Source organism: Anser brachyrhynchus (assembly GCF_964034855.1).
Source record: "Anser brachyrhynchus genome assembly, chromosome: 1".
In the NCBI taxonomy this organism is placed as follows: Eukaryota; Metazoa; Chordata; class Aves; order Anseriformes; family Anatidae; genus Anser; species Anser brachyrhynchus.
In genome coordinates, this window is record NC_137694.1 from 15,491,699 (window position 1) to 15,511,296 (window position 19,598).

General features: G+C 36.5%; 2 protein-coding genes across 4 annotated transcripts in view; one reads left to right on the forward strand and one right to left on the reverse strand.

Moving 5' to 3' along the window:
* The window catches only part of GPR22 (G protein-coupled receptor 22), a 46,150-nt gene extending 40,763 nt beyond the window's left edge, over positions 1 to 5,387 (forward strand). The window contains exons 2-3 of one of the 3 annotated variants that reach the window (XM_080582422.1): positions 717 to 1,776; positions 3,765 to 5,387. In XM_080582422.1, coding sequence (XP_080438548.1) covers positions 3,788 to 5,089 — 1,302 coding nt within the window. In that variant the 5' untranslated portion in view covers positions 717 to 1,776; positions 3,765 to 3,787 and the 3' untranslated portion in view covers positions 5,090 to 5,387. Of the gene's footprint in view, positions 1 to 716 lie in introns of all 3 variants that reach the window. The other 2 variants (XM_080582421.1, XM_080582420.1) reach the window with 2 other exon arrangements.
* Positions 1 to 19,598, reverse strand: part of COG5 (component of oligomeric golgi complex 5) — a 186,631-nt gene that overhangs the window by 148,888 nt on the left and 18,145 nt on the right. The window lies entirely within an intron of this gene.

Sequence of the window (19,598 nt, forward strand, 5' to 3'; positions counted from 1 at the left end):
TCCCTCAGCAGTATTTCCAAATATTGGCAGCTAAATAGGTTACAGCTTTGTGCAGTTATTCTTTGAAGAATCAGACGGTCTGTTAATTGGTGTATACTTACTGCTTTCTGAAGGTCGAGTAATATGACTAATCTCTGACTTGCTCATGAAATGTCCCTTTTTTTTCCTGTTGCTTTTTTAAAAAAAAAAAAAAAAAAAAAAACTTATTTCTTCCATTACCCCCCACATTGAGCCATGTATTACAAATGTGGATTTGCAACACATTTATATCAAGAGAGAAAATTTGAACAGTGTGCAAATCAAACAAAAACCTATTTCCTATAAAAGCTCGTTGGCTGCTCAATTTCTTATTAGAAGAAGAGAGCTGTATGTCTCAACTAGCTGCTCACAGGCGCTATAAAACTACATTTTCTAGCTCTAGTCACAGGCACCCTGCATCCAACGGTTACTGCTCCTAGTCGGGGTTTCCTGTAACCTGCACTATTTGGAGAAGAGGAGACTTATCCAAAAAACTAAATTCAAGGAAGTTAACAGAATGACATGATTTTACTAGGAAATAGTGAACACACTAAGTGGTTTTCTATGGAATTTGTAAGATCCAATTTCAGATATCTTTTATTCATGAAATAAGTGATGTTACAAAAGATATTGTTGCATTACTTGATTTTGAAATGATAAGCCCTACTTTTAACCATTTTTTTTCTCCTCTTCACAAGGGCATGCAGCAACTAATTCAGTTTTCCAACTGACAATACGAAGAATGCAGTTGACCGGGTACCTTTCTAGCTGTATGACCTCCGAGCAGCAGGATGCATCACTAAAATGTATTCTTAAGACATAAAGGAATTAGAAACAAACAAAAAAATGGAACACGCTTGTATTACCATTTACGTGCACGACACTTCAACAGTATACGTGGAAGACTAACACATCTGCTCACATTTCCTTGCAAGAAGGATGCAATGATTGATTCTTAAAATGGTGAGCATCTCTTAAAGAGGGATTTATAATTTAAAACCAGAATTGTGGAAACTACCGATGCATGAAGAAACAATGAAACATGAATTCCCACAAGGAGAATATGCATACTTCACCAGCAAGCTGCACAAGGGTTTAACCAGGCTTTTTCTAAACTGCTCATTAAATATCTTATTTGTCATAATGACTAATGGATATTTTTCTCTCAATTTTATGATCTGTTATGTATTCTCCTTAAGTGAAAATAAACCAAATTAGGTAACTCATGGTTATTCGCAAAGCACATGAACTGGATTTTATGATGTACAGCAACTTCTTTGACTAAGCCATCACTCAAAAGTAATGAGCAGGAATATTACAGAAAGAAACACGCAACTGTAACTAAAGGATGCCTACGTACACTCTGAACACAGAAGTCAGATATTTTTTGGTTTTTAAACCTGGAAAATAAAAAGAGGCTGCTACAAAATGCAACAGGGGAAAGAAATTAACATCACGTAAAAGAAGGTTTGTTATTGCTGGCCTGAAACTCAGAACAGACACACAGAACACGCGCTGGTCTGTACAAGCATCTCAGGCAACTGAGGAGTCCCCATGTTTAATCAAAATTTGCTGCTGCTGAATTGCTGGAACAAAAAAAGGAAAAAAAAAGTCTGCACGGAATGAAATAAGAGCCCAGCTACCACTTGGTTCCGAGGTGACAGTGCATGTCAAATACCTGGCAGTGACACCATGTACGAATTTATGACAAGCTGCTACGATGATCTGAAAGACCCCTGAGGCACAGAAAACAGGTAGGTCAGAAGTTGCATGCACCCAGCCTCTGTTCTGCATTTACAAGGGAACAGGCAGGGTTCAGAAAGGCAAAGTGTTTGGTAAATTACCCCTCTGCCTTGACATTTCAACTCGTGTTTAACTGAAATTGACCCATGCAACAAAGAGGTGATACATAATCTGGGTATTTAGATTGAACACTCAGATATAGCACATCTGAGGCTTTCTGTTGTCGCAAGATTTCGGGTAGCATAATGTCACAGTTAAGATCTTTTTTGTTTGTTTGTTTTGAGTGAGATCTGCTTTTGATTTCGTCCTGGCTTTTACTAATACATGAGAACTCAATTTATCAAGTTCAAGTATTCTGAATGGTCCTTGAAATACAGTCAAAGCCAGGACTACATACACAGAGGAAATCATATTCCTGAGGTTTAATATAAACCTATTAGAGGTTGCCTAAATTAGAAATTAAACAAAGCTTTTGAAATGTATTTCACGCCTGAAACTAATACGTTCTAATTTATATCTTTTGTATTTAAGAGGCAAATGTGAAGTAACTGTTGAAGCATAGCAAGAATTTTCATCATACAATTTGCAATTAATAGTATTGTGCAATTGAGGCTTTTCAGAACTGCAGATAAAATCCATTTGCATATTGTATCCCAAGTGTGCTTAATTCATACTTTCATTTAAAAACAGCTCATTTTTGTTCACCTTAGTGCTATCCATTTTTAATGTATGCAGAGTGGAACAAAGGTCTGCATTTAAATTTAGTTTCGTGCCAAGTACTTCCCCTCTTAAATTTAAAGCTACTTTAAAATCCTCAAGCATCACAACAAGAAATTGAATGACCTCTCTTTTGTTTATTCATCTCATTACAAACTCCAGCGCTGGCTGACACTATAAATAATAGACATGTCAGGTATTAGATGCAGATGCTATGTTTACAACCTATCAGCATGTGTAAAACAAAGCAGATGCAGCCACAAAATAAAAATTTCCTAGATTTTTTAGATATCTCTGGATCTCCTAGATGCATTAAATGCTACTTTTTTTGAACCTCACTTTCTCTTAGGATAAATACACTGTGTATACAAATCTGCTGGATTTAATTTCAGTATGTAAAAAAAAAAATGAAAGAGACAATTTTATATTTAATGTTATTTTATAAAGCTATTCCTTTAAATCTATTCTGGAACAAAATTAAATACACTTCCATTCCATCTAGGCACTGATTTCTTGCAGAAATAGAATATTCATAGCCTTTTATAATAAACTCCATTACCCCAAATCTATGTAAGATTTGCATTTGAAATTATACATACTTACATAAAATCGCTACAGTGATAAGTTTCATACATGTAGATGCACACAAGATAAAAGTGAGCAGAAGTTTCCAAGCTCTATAAAAAATCTGCTTAATTGCAGAACTTCCCATCTCTGCCTACAACACTCTTACGTACGAAGTCTTCATAAGAAAGAGACTGCTAAATTGCCATAAAATAATTTGTGTTCTTTTTATGATACATAAGCAAGTGTTCCACGCTCCTATCACTTTCTGTTTCCACAAGAGCCTTTTTAAATTGATCTTGAGTACTAATTTGTTAATACTCAACAGCATTCTTCTGAAATAGCCCTCAACACAATACAAAGGCAATGCACAAGTATAGTTTATTCAACAAGCGGGCCCTTTGTAAAAGCCACATCACTATAAATAAAGCCTTGTCTCCCCTAAGTGGAAGCTTTTCACTTTTTTTTCCTCTTTTTTTTTTTTAAAGGAAAAAAAAAAAAGTCCTGCTTTCCTTTTAAAAGGAAAGACCTTATTGTATATTCTCTGGCTTTTGAGTCCATGCCAAGCACAGCTCTAAACATACAGTAAATAATTAAGAATTTGGTAAGAATAGATGCTTTTCCTCCCTCCTCCTTTCCCAGCATTTTTCCACAATAACAAAAAAAAAATGTTAAAAAAGAAAGAAATCAAACAGTTCCATATTTATTTCACCTTTCAGGAGAAAAAAACAACTGCAACAAAAGAATGTGTTTCTCCCCCATTCTGGAGGTCAACATGCAGTCTGAATCTAACATTACAGTTCGAGATGCCATTGATGACATCGACACCAACATGTACCGACCCCTGTCATATGCATTAAGCTTTCAAGTTTCTCTCACTGGATTTTTGATGTTAGAAATTGTTTTGGGACTTGGCAGCAACCTCACCGTGCTGGTACTTTACTGTATGAAATCCAACTTAATCAATTCTGTCAGTAACATAATTACAATGAACCTTCATGTACTTGATGTAATAATTTGTGTGGGATGTATTCCTCTAACTATAGTTATCCTTCTGCTTTCACTGGAGAGTAACACTGCTCTAATCTGCTGCTTCCATGAGGCTTGTGTCTCTTTTGCAAGCGTTTCAACTGCAATCAATGTCTTTGCTATCACTCTGGACCGATACGATATCTCTGTAAAACCTGCCAATCGAATTCTGACCATGGGAAGGGCTGTGATATTAATGACATCAATATGGATCATCTCACTTTTCTCCTTCCTGATTCCTTTCATTGAAGTCAATTTTTTCAGCCTCCAAAGCGTGAGCACTTGGGAAAACAAGACGCTTTTGTGCGTCAGTGCAAACGAATACCACACGGAGCTGGGGATGTACTACCACCTCCTCGTGCAGATCCCAATCTTCTTCTTCACCGTTATAGTAATGCTCATTACCTACACCAAAATACTCCAGGCTCTGAATATCCGAATTGGCACGAGATTTACAACAGGACAAAAGAAGAAAGCTCGGAAGAAAAAAACTATCTCTTTGACCACTCAGCACGAGACTACCGACGTCTCACAGAGCAGTGCGGGGAGGAATGTAGTCTTTGGTGTAAGGACTTCTGTGTCGGTCATAATCGCCCTGCGCCGAGCCGTGAAACGGCACCGGGAGCGACGAGAGCGGCAAAAGAGAGTCTTCAGAATGTCCCTCTTGATTATTTCAACCTTCCTGCTCTGCTGGACACCCATCTCCGTTTTAAACACCACAATCTTGTGTTTGGGCCCAAGTGACCTTTTGGTTAAGTTGCGATTATGTTTTCTAGTGATGGCGTACGGAACGACTATATTTCACCCTCTCCTTTATGCATTCACCAGGCAAAAGTTTCAGAAAGTTCTGAAAAGTAAGATGAAAAAACGAGTTGTTTCGATAGTGGAAGCGGACCCCATGCCAAATAACGCGGTAATACACAACTCATGGATAGAGCCTAAAAGGAACAAAAAGATTACCTTTGAAGACAACGAAGTAAGGCAGAAATGTTTAGTACCTCAGGTTGTCACTGACTAGACTTCAGTACTCACCAAAACACATCAAGAGGAATATTGAACAAATTGTAGAAAAATACTGCCAAATAAGAAAAACTTTTTTTTAAAAAAAAAAAAACAAAAAAACTATTGGCTAGACTGTAAATTTTCCAATATCTATGTTAAATAGAGTAGGTCTTGTATATTCGATTTCTTCATTATGTAAGATATCTGTTGCATGGCTGTTTGTTAGCGTAACACCATGTGTATATTTGTCAAAAATATTCAAGTCCTCTTTTTTAGAAAATAAATAGCCTTAATGAAGTGCAAACTTTTAAAAATATTTGTATGGCTGAGTTTCTCTGTAAATATAAAATAATTTTTAAACAAGAATTCCACTCGGGAATGCTTCGTATTCTAAGGCACAAATTCAACATTTTGCAAGACATACTATTTAATCTTATATTCAGATAGGTAATTATTTCAAATTTCTCCAGCACACAATTACCATGCACATGTTTAAAAAAATAAAAGAGCCATTTATGCTATGCTCTTCAATTAATGGTTCAGAACCAGTTCATTTTTATGGGAAAAAGTACTCAGGTTGGTTCAAAAACTGAGAATACTTCCACAAAAAAAGGGAAAAGTCTTGAGTTCCGAAACAGTTGATCACAGCCTCAGATCTGCAGTTTCTATACGGAAAGCACACGATATTGAATAATTACACAGGAGGGATGGAGGGGGCTAGAGGCAAAGAAATTACATTACAGAAAGGCAAAAACAGATGTAAAAGTCCTTGGGCCTGACATTAAAAGACAATCAACCAACAAACCATTTGTGTGCAAAGACTCAGATTTTCACACTGCTCCGTGACTGGACCTCCAGCCATGGGGAGGCTGGAGAATCTTCCGGAAAGCGATTTTTCATTCATAGCATCTATCTGCATAGACAGATACAGCTGTCAAGTGCCATAGATAAAGTATATGATTTTCTTGTCCTCATTAACTTTTGTATTATTTAGAATTCACCTTTCCTCCAATGATGATCAGTTCTGATCATGCAACTGCTTTGTCACAAGCCAACCATCATGACTGCTAGCTACCCTATTTCTCTATTTTCTGGACAGTCATGATATACCATCACTCCATCCTTTTTCCATTTCATCTTATACCTTTGGTGAAGAATCAGGAAGCCTTAAGAAGTCATTATCATCCATAGCACTGCAAGCAAGAATTGAGATATTCATCTCCCCCTAACGTTTTTGTGAGCCTTTTGCACTATCCCATGCATAAAAAATAATTATTTCAATGAACAGTGGCTACATTCATTGACTTGGGTACCGGTTGCAGGGGGAATAGGGTCGGGGGGGGGGGGGGGGGGGGAGTGCGGAATAGGACCCAGAAAGCTACAAAATCAATTAGAATGATTTCACTTGTCTGGTTATATAAACTGCTCAGTGTGTCACCAGCTACCACTATAATTAAAAGCTAATTCTCAATAAGTATTGGCTTCTATTAAAAGCAGAAACAAATAAACAAAGACAGAACACATCCTTGAATATGAGAACTAGTTTGACTAAAGTATTAGATTAAAAGTGAGTATTTCTGAAGCATTTTTCTAAAGTTGCCTAGGAAAAAAAAATTAAGTTTGGTGTTAAGGGAGCAAAAAGTCATTTTCCAACACATTTTTAAATCATATCTGTATTGCCAACACTGGTTTATGGTTTAAAAAAAAAAAAAAAAAAGTACTTTTAATATACCTTAGTTTACTTCAGCTCATGGCTTAGTTTACCAGAACAGAAGTCTCAAAAAAAATAATGACTCTATATTCCAAAAAGACCAGCCTCTTCAAATTAGCCAAGTTCTGACCATAAGGTTTATTATCTATTTGATAATAATTAATTACCTAAAATTATTGTGCAATATTCATTCAGCCATAATTTCATTGGCTTTGTTTTAAAAGCTAACCCAACTATACCTGCATTCAACTGTACCCACTTACAAACAGTATGAATTAGTGTGAATTTCATCCAAGCTACCCCTCATTTCCTACAAGAACAGAAATCCTTCATCTTATTCAGAAGTAAACTTAACAGTTGTGTACATGAAGGTTTTGGTTTTTAAATCCTGTATGTTTCAGATTTACCATTTTAAAAATATTCTTGAAGGAGTAAGCTTTTCTGAAAAGAAGTGAACTCAAAAAAACTAAGAAACTTTTTTTTTTATAACAGTTCTTTCTTTCTCTGAGTAACTGTGTTCAGTATTCTGAGCATTAGAAGGAAGAGAAAGTGGGATCTCTAAGATTAATGGCATAATAAGATTTAACTGATGACTTACCTTCCAATAAAACATTCTTAAATGAATTTAAAATACTATTCATTTATTTAAAAAGAAGAAAAAAGATATAATGACCACTGCACATGAATATGCTTGTCATTACTCATGTCCTTATCTGAAATAATCGTTTAAGAAAAGCTTGCAGACTTGAAAGCTTTCTCGACAATACAGCTTTACTTTTAAAAACTAAATAAAACCTCAAGTACTACATATTTAGTGTTAAAAGCTCATTCACTAGAAATACAGATTCAATGAAGCAGTACTTCATAACAAAGAGAAAATACAGCCTAGGAATTAGGGCAAGAGATTAAGTCAGGTTTTAAAGGTTATGTCGATCAGTCAATGATTGGCTGTAAGAACGTAAGCCAGTTCATTTGTACATTTACTGTTCCTCATCTTGCATTAAATAAGGAAAAGAAAAAGGACTTGTACAATGTTAGAGTGCACTTTGAGGTCTGCAGAAGAAAATTCTGCACAGAGCAGGGAGTAAGAATATGTGCAATACTGTATACATGCAGGATTCATTAGAAAACAGAAGCATACATGACCTGTACCACAAAGATGACAGATTTAACACAAACAAGACAAAATAAAGATTAACTAGTGGAGGAACACTGTATGTCCTACTGATACAGAAGAGGATTTTAGGAGGGATATGAAGGTGTGCCGTGGGTGCTTGACAGACAAAAGACTAAAACAGAATGCAAAAAATAGTCAGCAACACTGGAGAAAAAAGGGCAAATACATGCCATAGTATTGTACAATAAGAAGCCCACTACATTCTTAAAAATGATCTCATCAGAGTGAGTCATTAGTTCAATTACACTTCACACCACTCAGCCTAAGGCAAGCAGAATTGTACAGGACTCTAAATATGCTAATTCCAGCAAATACATCGTGGAACCTCAAGCAACAACCACCAGTTTCCACATAGTCTCTATCCCTAAAGCATTAGCTGGTATCTGTTTTCTTCTAGCTTCAAACGCAGTTCCATCCGATTTCACACTGTAAAATGAGGTTAGCCCATGCTAAAAATACAAAAAGATGAGGACAGTGCCAGCACCTATTACCTATTCAAGAGCCACACCTTAAACTGGTACATCACACACTAGGGAAATAGAAACCTAAGTAGATCACAGATACCTAGTTTCAAGATGGATGGCAACAATTTTTATGGGTTACAAGACACTACTACTTGGTCACTAGTTCTGTCTGCTTCATTAGTACCGGGGAATAAGAATCACTACAATGATTTATAAACATATTAGATTAAAAATGTATACATCCAGATACATATTAGATCAATACAACTCTCTTCCTCCGTTGTTACATAAATACACACATGCACGTTATACATAATTATTTCACATCAGTACGCATTGTGAAAGTAGAATTCGGTATGATATGGAGGGATTTTTCTAAGTTTATTTCTGAACCGAACAGGCAGACAGACACTATGTCCCACTGTACACATGCTTCAACATCTCTTTTCTCTCTCTCTTTTTTTTTTTATTTAAAAGAAATACTATATTCAATATGCTATATAATTTACCTGGGCATTAGAAAGGAATTGTCTGCCATGTTAACCATTATGTACATCACACTGCAAAACACACAATAGTTCTTACTGAACATCAATGTATGTGCTAGGCATCAGAACTCTTTGATAGCTGAATATTTTAGACACGTTTCCTCTGAAGGAAAGTGTTTTAGTTACCAACTGCCATTAAAGTCTTTTAAAAGAAAAGAATGCAGCATTTCTTTAGCAAAGTTTCAATGTAGTATTAAAAGGTACAGAATACACTAACTTACCATTCCCTTCCCCACTGTTCAAACAAAACACCTCAACCATACAGCTAAGGACAATCGGCTTCAGTCTTAAAACCTTCCAGCTTTACGACAGCCAAATCCCACTCCCACTTCACACATACTGCTGTGATATCACTGAATTCATTCGTCTTACACCCAAAGGAGAGAAGAATCTGACTCCGTAATTACCTTCTCCTTTTCCTAATTCAGAGAACAATCCTGCAATTCAAAAAGCAAAATTAAACTTGGGGGTTGGGTTTTGTTTTGCTGGGCACTTATCTGGAGAGGAAAAAAAAAAAAAAGAGAGACGTAATAACTGACTAATAGGAAAATTAGAATTGACTCATACCCCATACCCAATGACTGTTAAAGAAGAAGGATGTGAAGTAGAGAAGCTGGGGATGCGCCATCCCTGGAGGTGTTCAAGGCCAGGCTGGATGGGGCTTTGTGCAACCTGGTCTGGTGGGAGGTGTCCCTGCCCATGGCAGGGGGTTGGAACTGGGTGGCCTTTAAGGTTGAGTTCCAGCCCAAGCTACTCCATGATAACAGAAAGCCAGAACAACCAATCTTTGAATCGTCAAGTGTGGTAAGTGGTCCTGACAAAAATTGCTAGGAGCAGGGCAGAGAACCACATGAAGAGTAACTTCTGACAAAGTTTTTGATTTAATGAATTGTACGTGGAGTAACAGGAAAACTGAGATTGTGCATTATTCTACTGTCTCTTTTACTAGAGAGATACTGTATGTTTTACTGAGTACAGAGTGCATAGAGCGTACAGGCATTCCAAGAACAGACCTGAAAGGAAAATGTTACATGTCTGTTCCCAGTGATAAATCTTTAAAAAAAAAATGCTTGAATTTTCTTTCAAATCAGTATTTAGTTGGATAACTTCAGTTTGTCTCGATGCTTCAGAAGTGTTTCATAAGCATGGTGTGTTTTCAATTACTGCTTCTTTATCTTAATTTACTTTTGTGGAGTATTAAATTGAAGGAGAAATGTCATTAGACATTTTTATGTTATTTGAAAAAAATGCAACATCAGTGATTATTATAAATAGAGTCAGGATGGAAGAAATATTTTCTTATGTATTTATTTTATGCATTTGGTATCATCAATTTCCTATGTTATGAAGAAATTCTCACACAATAGAAAATCACTTAAAATGAAAAAAAAAAACACAAGATTTACAGTAAAATATCTGTGGAAGGTGTTCAACCTAAAATTATTAAAACATATTTTATTTTTATAGTTTGAATTAACCATACTCTTTGAATATATGCATTATTATGTCCTCATTCTGACTGCTGACACTCGGCAGGCAGGCAGGCAGGCGGGCAAGCTGACGGCACAATGCTGTTGGCAAACAGCACGCCCTTGTTTCCTTCTCAAGCTGGGTTTTGGAAAGATACATTTGGTTTCTGTTATCTTGCTATGATCTCTAACTTCCTACCCTATCTTGCAACAGTTTAACTTGCTGCCGTATCTGATAAACAAATCAGTGTCACTGCTGAAACAACATTATTGCTGGAAAATCTGTCACTCTGGCTATGTCAGACTGTTATTAGCAGAGCAATATCAGTGCAGCTTTACTTACAACTATACTAGGATCTCTCACAATCTGTTGTGAGATTTTACTTCATATTAAACTCAATTAGAAACGGGGAAAAAGCACAATAACTGATGACAACCTACCGCTTTTTTGTATCAGGGTTTTCTTCCAAATCCTATTTCAAGATATTTTTCATAAATCCCTGTCACAAATAACCACAGGAGCGAGCAGAAGGGAAGTAGAGAAAAAAAAAAAAGGACAGCTTCCCACATCAGGAAATTATTACAAGTATCAGTGCAACTTTGTGCTTGAAGATGCGTTTAACAGTGTGCTAACTGCAGGCATAAGAAAGGGGAAAGAAACATTATTTGAAGTGTATCATCATAAAAGAGGTGAATGTGAGCAGTGCTGCTCTAAACTCCTTAACAGTAAGGAGAAAGATACATTATTCTTGCTCTAACAGCTAGTAAGTGAAACCTACCCTTGTATGAGAACTAACAAAACAAAACAAGTGAAAAGAATTTGTGGACAAAGAGGTCTTAACAAAAGGTAAGTGGTTCGATAAGTGCAGCAGCAGCTTCCATGCGCTAAATATCTAACCCAAAAAAACGCTCACGGAAAACTAATTTTTGTGTTTTGCCAAAATACCGCACACCCACACATATATGTAATGCACTATAGCTAAATTAAGAAGATTTAGCGTATGTATTAGTTGCTACTGCGATCGGTAAGTGAAGTCTTCCATGAGAGACTTTTTTTCCAGACACAACTGACTTTCCTGGAGTGTATTTGCATGTAACAAAAACAAGAGTGTTATTTGAATTATAAATTCATCTTCTGAACAGTTACCAAGCAAACGTCAAATCGTAAGAAATTTCCAAACACAGTGAATCACTTCACTTCCTATACTGAAACTGCAACAAACATTTAGGCTTAATAATTGTGACCGCATGACTTTTTATGCCCATAAATATCAAACTGAGCTATAAAAAAAAAAAAAAAAAAAAACAACGCACATGATGACAAGTTAAAGGCGTCTTTAAAAAGATAAATGCATCCAGAGGTTTCTGACAAATCCTGCCTCAGTTGCACAGCCTACAATGTAGAAATCCAGAAATGGTTTAAATCAAGTGCAATGAAAGTTGGAAACTTGATTCAGTCACTGAGACTTTGCTATGCCACAGCTGTTTCATTTAAAAATCTCAGGCTTCTACTACATCTTTAGTTTGCAAGATAGGTCAGCTAAAAATTGGGGGAAATTTTTTGAATTGTTTACAATCTGCCACAGAAACAGTGTGTTCCAAAAATAATAGGATGTTCCTTCTTTTAATGAGGTTAGGTCTTCACATCTTTCCCTGAACTGACATGAAGACCATGCTGTTCTTCAGCTGAAGAGGGGCTACGTTGAAGACAATACTACAGGTAACCAGATTCGGTGCCTCTGGGCAGTGAAGGTTGGCTCTGAATGGTGAACAAATAAGAAGACTGTACTAATTTACTTTTCAAACAATAACAGAGAAGAGTCCATTAAACATCTGATGAAACTAATATTTTAAGATTATGAGCGTGAGGCAGGAAACAAGGTAAAACTACTCTTGTGGAAACAGCCTATTTTCAAAGCTGCTTCCTATGTTCAAGGATTAAATCTTGCTCCACTCATTACCTTCTATTACATACAGCAACACCTTACCTTCACTGATCCTTAAGGCAAGGCAGGAATGACACAAAAAAAATGGCTCCCATCCAGCACCTGAACACAGATTAGACTTCAGTCCTCTTTCACAGATATTTGGTTAGTTGGTTTGTTGGGTTTTGTTTGGTTTTGGTGATTTTTGTTTTTGTTTTTTAACCTGAACATGCTCACACATTATATATCAACAGTTATATATCAACATTGGTTACTATGTTTAGGATTTGAATAACCAGTATTTACTTTTACTTGAGGAATTACAACAAACCTGTGTACACATTCCCATTTTTCAATTATTATATACTTCTGAATTTGCCAGGCCTCATTTTCCAGTCCTTAGCTTTTGTCATTTCTTTCTCTGCTAATCAACAAGTCCTTCTGTGACCCTTTATTTTCTCCCCATGAATGCACCTCTACAGTCTTTATCTTCAAGAAAAAGAGGCCATTTAATCTCCTCCTGTGACATGTATAATTGCATTTATTCACAGGTCTCCACAAAACTATGTTTTTTTTCTGCATAGCACAATTCCCCATACCAATTGGTGAAGTACACATTTGCCTGCTACAGCTGCATGAATGCTAGGACAGAAACAACATCAGAAAAGCAACCTCAGCATGGATGCAGTCCTATTCCACTATTTTACCTAAGTTTAGTACAGTATTTTCATATTTTTAAAACAGGGTTTGCTTTTGTTTTAATAGAAGCGTGTATATGAGTTGAATATATAAAATGCCCTGCCCACCCACATCTGCTTTTCCTCCAGTAATCTGCCATAATCTGAGGTTCATACCCAATGAACACTATCACTACCTTACCTCTGTTCCTCTTTTCCAGCTCTCCTAATAACAAATTTATCTGCCAAGAATGTACAGCAACTGCGAAGTGAGGAAAAGTTGGCTTATTTACATACTTACTTAGGGGAACAATAACTTCAGAGATTTAAATCATCTAAATTACAGATATTACACATAAAATGAATATATAATGCCCCTACACAATTTCTTTAATCAACTAAGCAATCAAAATCCACCAATTTGTCTGACCATGCATATTTTCCATTAAAAAATATTTGACTATCATTCATTCAACTTCATACCCTTGAAATCTTCTTTCAAATGAATTCAACTCCTCTACTATTTTTTTTAACAGCTTTGTGTCTGACTGACTGATTTTAACAGAAATCCCCATTTCCCTTTCTGAATGCTGAACTTTGCTCTTCCCCACTCAATAAGAAGTTATAAACAAATGGCTCCAGGAAAGTAGTACATTTGTCTAACATCCTCCTTACTTATTGCTGGAATACGAGGTGTCGTTAATTTATAGATGAACAAATTACCCTGCCTCTCTCCAAAAGTAAAGCTAGAGCATTTATTGAAAAATAATATTCTCATATTCCGTCTCTAATATTCTAATATTCTGCCTCCTCCTATTCTAAATCATTATGAACATTCTGGATACCTCTATATTGGTAAGATTATTCTATGATACGTATCTTTCTGGTTCCTGCCAGCCATGGATTTTCTGCAATATTTTAAATTTATACCTATACACGTCATGCGTATCAGTTATGTTTACACATTCCTTTCCAATTACAATTGTTGTCCATGCTTTGTCACTACATTAGAAGAGGCCTGTAGCCAGCACTACCCTCTTTCTTGACTGTCAAAAAAAAACAGTATTTCACAGTCTAGTAAGTCTTGTCAATAAGCTTTCAACTTTCAAGTTTGTGTAAATACATTTGTCAAAAATATGACCAGATCAACTGCATTAAAAAATTAACTCTTTTCAGAATTGAAACATTAAACACTGGATCTATTCTCAGTTTGTCCTATGTGGTACGACTACTAATCTTCTGGCAACAACTGTCGCCCAAATACAGTAAATTTATTTATAATAAGAGAATACAGAATAACATTTTCCTTGTTGATTATAGTAATTCCTGTTTAGAAATTAGCAATGCTTTATTACAGGCCATAGGAAGCACATAGTCTGGGCTCCCAACACCATCATCTCTTCTTCCACACATCTCAGAAACATACCTAGAAAACAATGATTCAATTTTTCTGGTTTAAGTCAGTGGATTGTGAAACTAACATCTTTTGGATTTTGTTACCTGGCTCTCTAATCCGTATGCATTTGCAGATGTAACATCTTATTACGTTATCCTCAATGAAATTCTCCAGACAGGATTTTTGGCTAATAGCTACCACCATTATTTAATCTTTCCAGACAAACCAAATGCACATTTCTTTTCCTTGGTCATACCAAGTTACTTGTCCTTTTCATCCCTTTCCATCCTCTCTAACACTATTTCTGAATCCAACTGTTCAAAGGGAACAACCTCAGACATGATGTAATTTCTGAATCAACCATGTTCTTCGGTACAACCACTAGGTTACACAGTAATAAACTCTTCAGACCCAGAAGAAAGAAAAAGATAAATATTATGAACTGCTTCTCAGTGTTATTTCCTTGACCACTAAGCAACAGATTTCACCATTTGCCATACATAAACAAAAGGAAGTGCACATCCTCTCTGTTATCCTCAGCCAAACTCCCCTAGAAAAAAATACGTACGTGAATCTTCCCCAGGCCATCCCAAGGGGAAATGAATATCTATCGAATTTGAACCGCTGAGTTTGATCAACTTAGAGGTGATTCCTCTGGCTCTCGGAGAACTAGCCTGCAGCATGCTCCAAAATTTACAAGATGCAAAAAGATAATCTTTCAGAGACTCACAGCTATCCTCTGTATGTCTTCCCTTCTCTCAGCCAAAAATCATTCTTTTAAACTCTTTTGTCATAATTATCATAATTCCTGTCCAAAAAGAATATCCTCTTTGGCAGGCCATTAAATCCCCCCCTCCTTCCTAAGTTCTTATCCACTATCACTTCTTTCCTGCTGGGATCCTTTGAATTGTTGGAAGCAAATAAATCACAACCTGCCAGGCCCCAGATTTTACTTTGTACCTGCTGAAGCCTAAGGCAGGTACAAATATATAGCCTTACAACCAAAACTTCTGTGTATTAGATCATGACAATAGTAACCACAATTGGTATTAAAAATGAAATAGCAGCAAATGGATTTCAGACTAACTGATGACAAAAAGTTGAAAGAGCAGAGCTTTCTAGAAATGTAAGAAACAGTAGGTGTGGACATCTGTAAGTGCAAGTAAGCAAGAGAAGAAATAAACAGTCTTTGATGGGCCTGGAATCAGGATAAAAGCTAAGAAATACTCCATGTGCTACAGCAAAGGCAACCTGAACCCACTGTAATTAACTTCTGACACAGTCATTCTGATGAGACATCAATAACATGCCTCTCAGGACCATATTAACACCTCAAGGTAGAGAGCAGAGTACTGAATCCATCCTAAAATATCTGATATATAGCCCTCTGACAAGGCCTATATAAGTGAAACTAAACTTACCAAATGCCTAATAATACAGCAAAATCAAATTCTTCAAACAGTTACAGTTGGAAGACTAACATCATTAAAAACTGAAGTCAGATTAATGCTAATAGGGAAAAATAGTTTCGTTAAGTCACTCATTATGGCAAACTTGAAGGATGTTCATGGTCATTTAAAGGAAACTAGACACCAAGTATACCCACTGTTACAATTATACTTGGTTTCATTTTCTAGAACTGTATGCAGAAAAGAAAGTGAAATTTCAAGAGAAACCAAGAACGGTTATGGCTTTAGAAAAAAAAAGTGACACAGCAATGAAACAACAATGAAACTACCTTAACAGAAACCAAACTTTTAAAAATTTGAGGAAGTCTAAATTCAAGCCCTATTTAAGGCTTATGATGAAAAATAGAAATCCAATGGGATTTTTTTTCTCGCATCAATTCAGACTCAGCTTTTTCTCTCATATGCCTATAATTACTTAGCGACTTCTCTTGAAAATGGTTACAAAAAGGACGCATGCCAGAGATTAGGTAAAACACAGCAACTATTTACATAAAATGATTTGTCTAAAAAGATTTCCAAGCTAGGAATCTTAACCACAGCAAAACACAATTTGATGGTAAAAACTGCATATTTTGTCTGTCTTGTTCAAAGAGGATGAAGAAATCTTATGCTATTAGGCTCCTATTAATGAAAAATTATACTGTTTTCCATGTCATTTTGTTAAATGCATAGTAATTCAGTATCTTAAAGCAAATAGATCAAATTAATGAACTTGATGCATACTATCAAGATTTTTCTTCCTTCATTTCAAAAGCCAACAAGAAGAAAACAAATATCCACAGAAGCTCCTTGCCTCTGCATAAAAGGTAAAGACAACATAAAATAAGATGGCATACAACAAGATTGTTATGTACACAATTGAAACAGAGAAAGAAATAAGCGGGTGGTATATCAACTACAGAAGGGCACAAGGACTGGCTTCAACACTCGTTACACAATATTTGGTTGTACAACATAATTCATGAAACAATATGATTCTGCAGAAGCTTGAGTAGCTCTTCCTTTAGTTTACAATAAATCAAATGGTGACTTTGGCGAACATGAAGCCAGGAACACCACTAAGAAAATAACAAGATCTTCTTAGTAAACAAAAGAATGTTTTGTTAACAATAACTATCCATAGCTATACATGGCACTCCTTTCAATGAAAAGACAGATCAATTAATAAAATCATAATCTTTCTAAAGATAGTAAATTGAAGCATTACAAATATGCCTTTTTCTTTATCAATGTATAAAAAAGCCTCTTCAACCACCTCTGTTGTATGACTGTAAATTGAATGTTTCTATCAACATTATCACATTCAAAATAAAGAATAATTATTTTGAAATATATTGGACAACACCAGCATGACAGTATCCATGAGAAACACAGTATCTGGTGCGCATGTGTGTGCATACATATATATACAGTCACAGAGTAATTATATACTATATATATAGTCTAAGAGCATATATAGTGTATACACAAATGCTATATATTCTCTCTATATACACTATATATGCTCTTTATATACACTATATATGCTCTTAGACTATATATTTAGTTTATAATTAGTCTGCGATTAAATGCACTATTAACAGTATACAGTTAATCAACAATGTAACTGGAGCAACAGGCTATCATTTTCACTTTTTTTACCGGAGATGCTATGGAAAAGCAGTTCAGACAGCATACTCTCTATATATTCCCATGTGTCATACTGGCTCTTTATACTCCTACTTATGATGAACATCTTTTTTTTTTTTTTTAAAATCCTTCATAAAGCTTGATTTTTATATAAAGGTTTCTTTTGTTGGTTTTTTTTTCCAAAAACAAATGCTCAGTTTCCAAAAAGTTCAAGACTACTACAAATATTAAGGTTTTTGCATTATTTTTGTGTCTGCTTGACCTTCCCAACAGATAGCTTTTTTAGCCTGGAATACTACAAATAAGACTTTATACAGACGCTTCTTGCAAAATCCTCCATCTTATGATAAGAAAGCCTCAGGCAAAAAACACCCTCAGGGACAAAACAACAAAAAAGGGGACAACATGAAATTGAAGGACATGGAGATCACATTAAATTACAGAAAGGAATAGCATACTCGAGCCCAAGCAATTTCAGCAAAGGTCTGGCAGTGTTACTACTAACATCACTGGGGATGGAAAAAAAAATGTTTTAGCAAGATTTTTGCACTTACAGTGGATGCAGATGTACCACCTAAAGCAGTGGCATTCAGAAATAATGCAGATGGCTCCGAGCCAGTAATAAAGTTCAGTCATTCTCAGCAGGACTAATTACCCCAGGCTAAGCATCATGCTAGCATGGCTGTGTAATTTCTATTAATCAAATCAGTTCAGCTACCCCTACAGAACAGTGCATTACGCTATAGACATGCTATACTGTATAGAGGACACTAGGTCTTGCACAAGGCAGTAAGTTTTAACACATCTAAATCCTTGAGCAAAAGTGCCACGAAAGCAACTTTTCCCTCCAGATCGATGTTTTAATTCTTATGAGAAACTGTGCACAGCGATATTAATATCAACAAATGTCTTCCTTGTGGACTAGCAGGGAAAGGGCTCACTGACGTAATAGTAACCAATCCTTCCTCACTTTAATTGGAACTTTGTTCAACCCAAGAACTCGCTCTGTAACCATGCACTCTAAATTTTTGCTTGGAACAGGTACAAATTAAGTTCATCTCTGAACATGTAAGGGAAGAAGGCAGAGAAAGATAGCTACTGTGGTATCTATAGCAGGTGTTCAGCCCGCTTACTACTGCAAGGCTAGTAATACTTGAGTAGACACATAACATATTTAATGTTATCTCAAAAAATGCAGCAGTCAAAATGAAATCATTTTTGTACAATATTTATTAAACCTGAAGGACAAGTATCCCATTCAGCCAACCTACAATCACTTCAGAGTAAGCCTCCTGCATGTTCTGGTCAGATTATTTACACTGTTTTAATATTAGAATAATAGAAACACAAGGTTGGAAAGGACCTACAAGATCATCTAGTCCAACCGTCCCCCTATCACCAATACTACCCACTAAGCTATTAAATCATATCTCGTAGCACCTTGTCCTGGCACCTCTTGAACACCGTGAGGGACAGTGACTCCACCACCCCCCCAGGCAGGCCGTTCCAGCGCCTGACCACTCTCTGAGAGAAAAGTTTTTTCCAGATATCTAATCTAAATCTCCCCAGGTGCAACTTGTGGCCATTTCCTCGAGTCCTATCATTAGTTATCTGGGAGAAGAGGCCTACCCTCTCCTCATCGCAACCTCCTTTTGCGAAGTTGCAGAGTGCAATGAGGTCTCCCCTGAGCCTCCTCTGCTCCAGACTAAACAATCCCAGTTCCCTCAGCCGCTCCTCATAAGGCTTGTGCTCCAGACCTCTCACCAGTTTTGTTGCCCTTCTCTGGACATGTTCCAGGGCCTCGATGTCCTTCTTGTAGTGAGGGGCCCAAAACTGAACATAGCACTCGAGGTGCGGCCTCACCAGAGCAGAGTACAGGGGGACGATCACCTCCCTGCTCCTGCTGGCTACGCTATTTCTAATACAGGCCAGGATGCCATTGGCCTTCTTAGCCACCTGGGCACACTGGTGGCTCACGTTCAGCCGAGCATCGATCAACACTCCCAGGTCCTTTTTCTCTTCACAATCTTCTAGCCGCTCTGCCCCAAGCCTATAGTGTT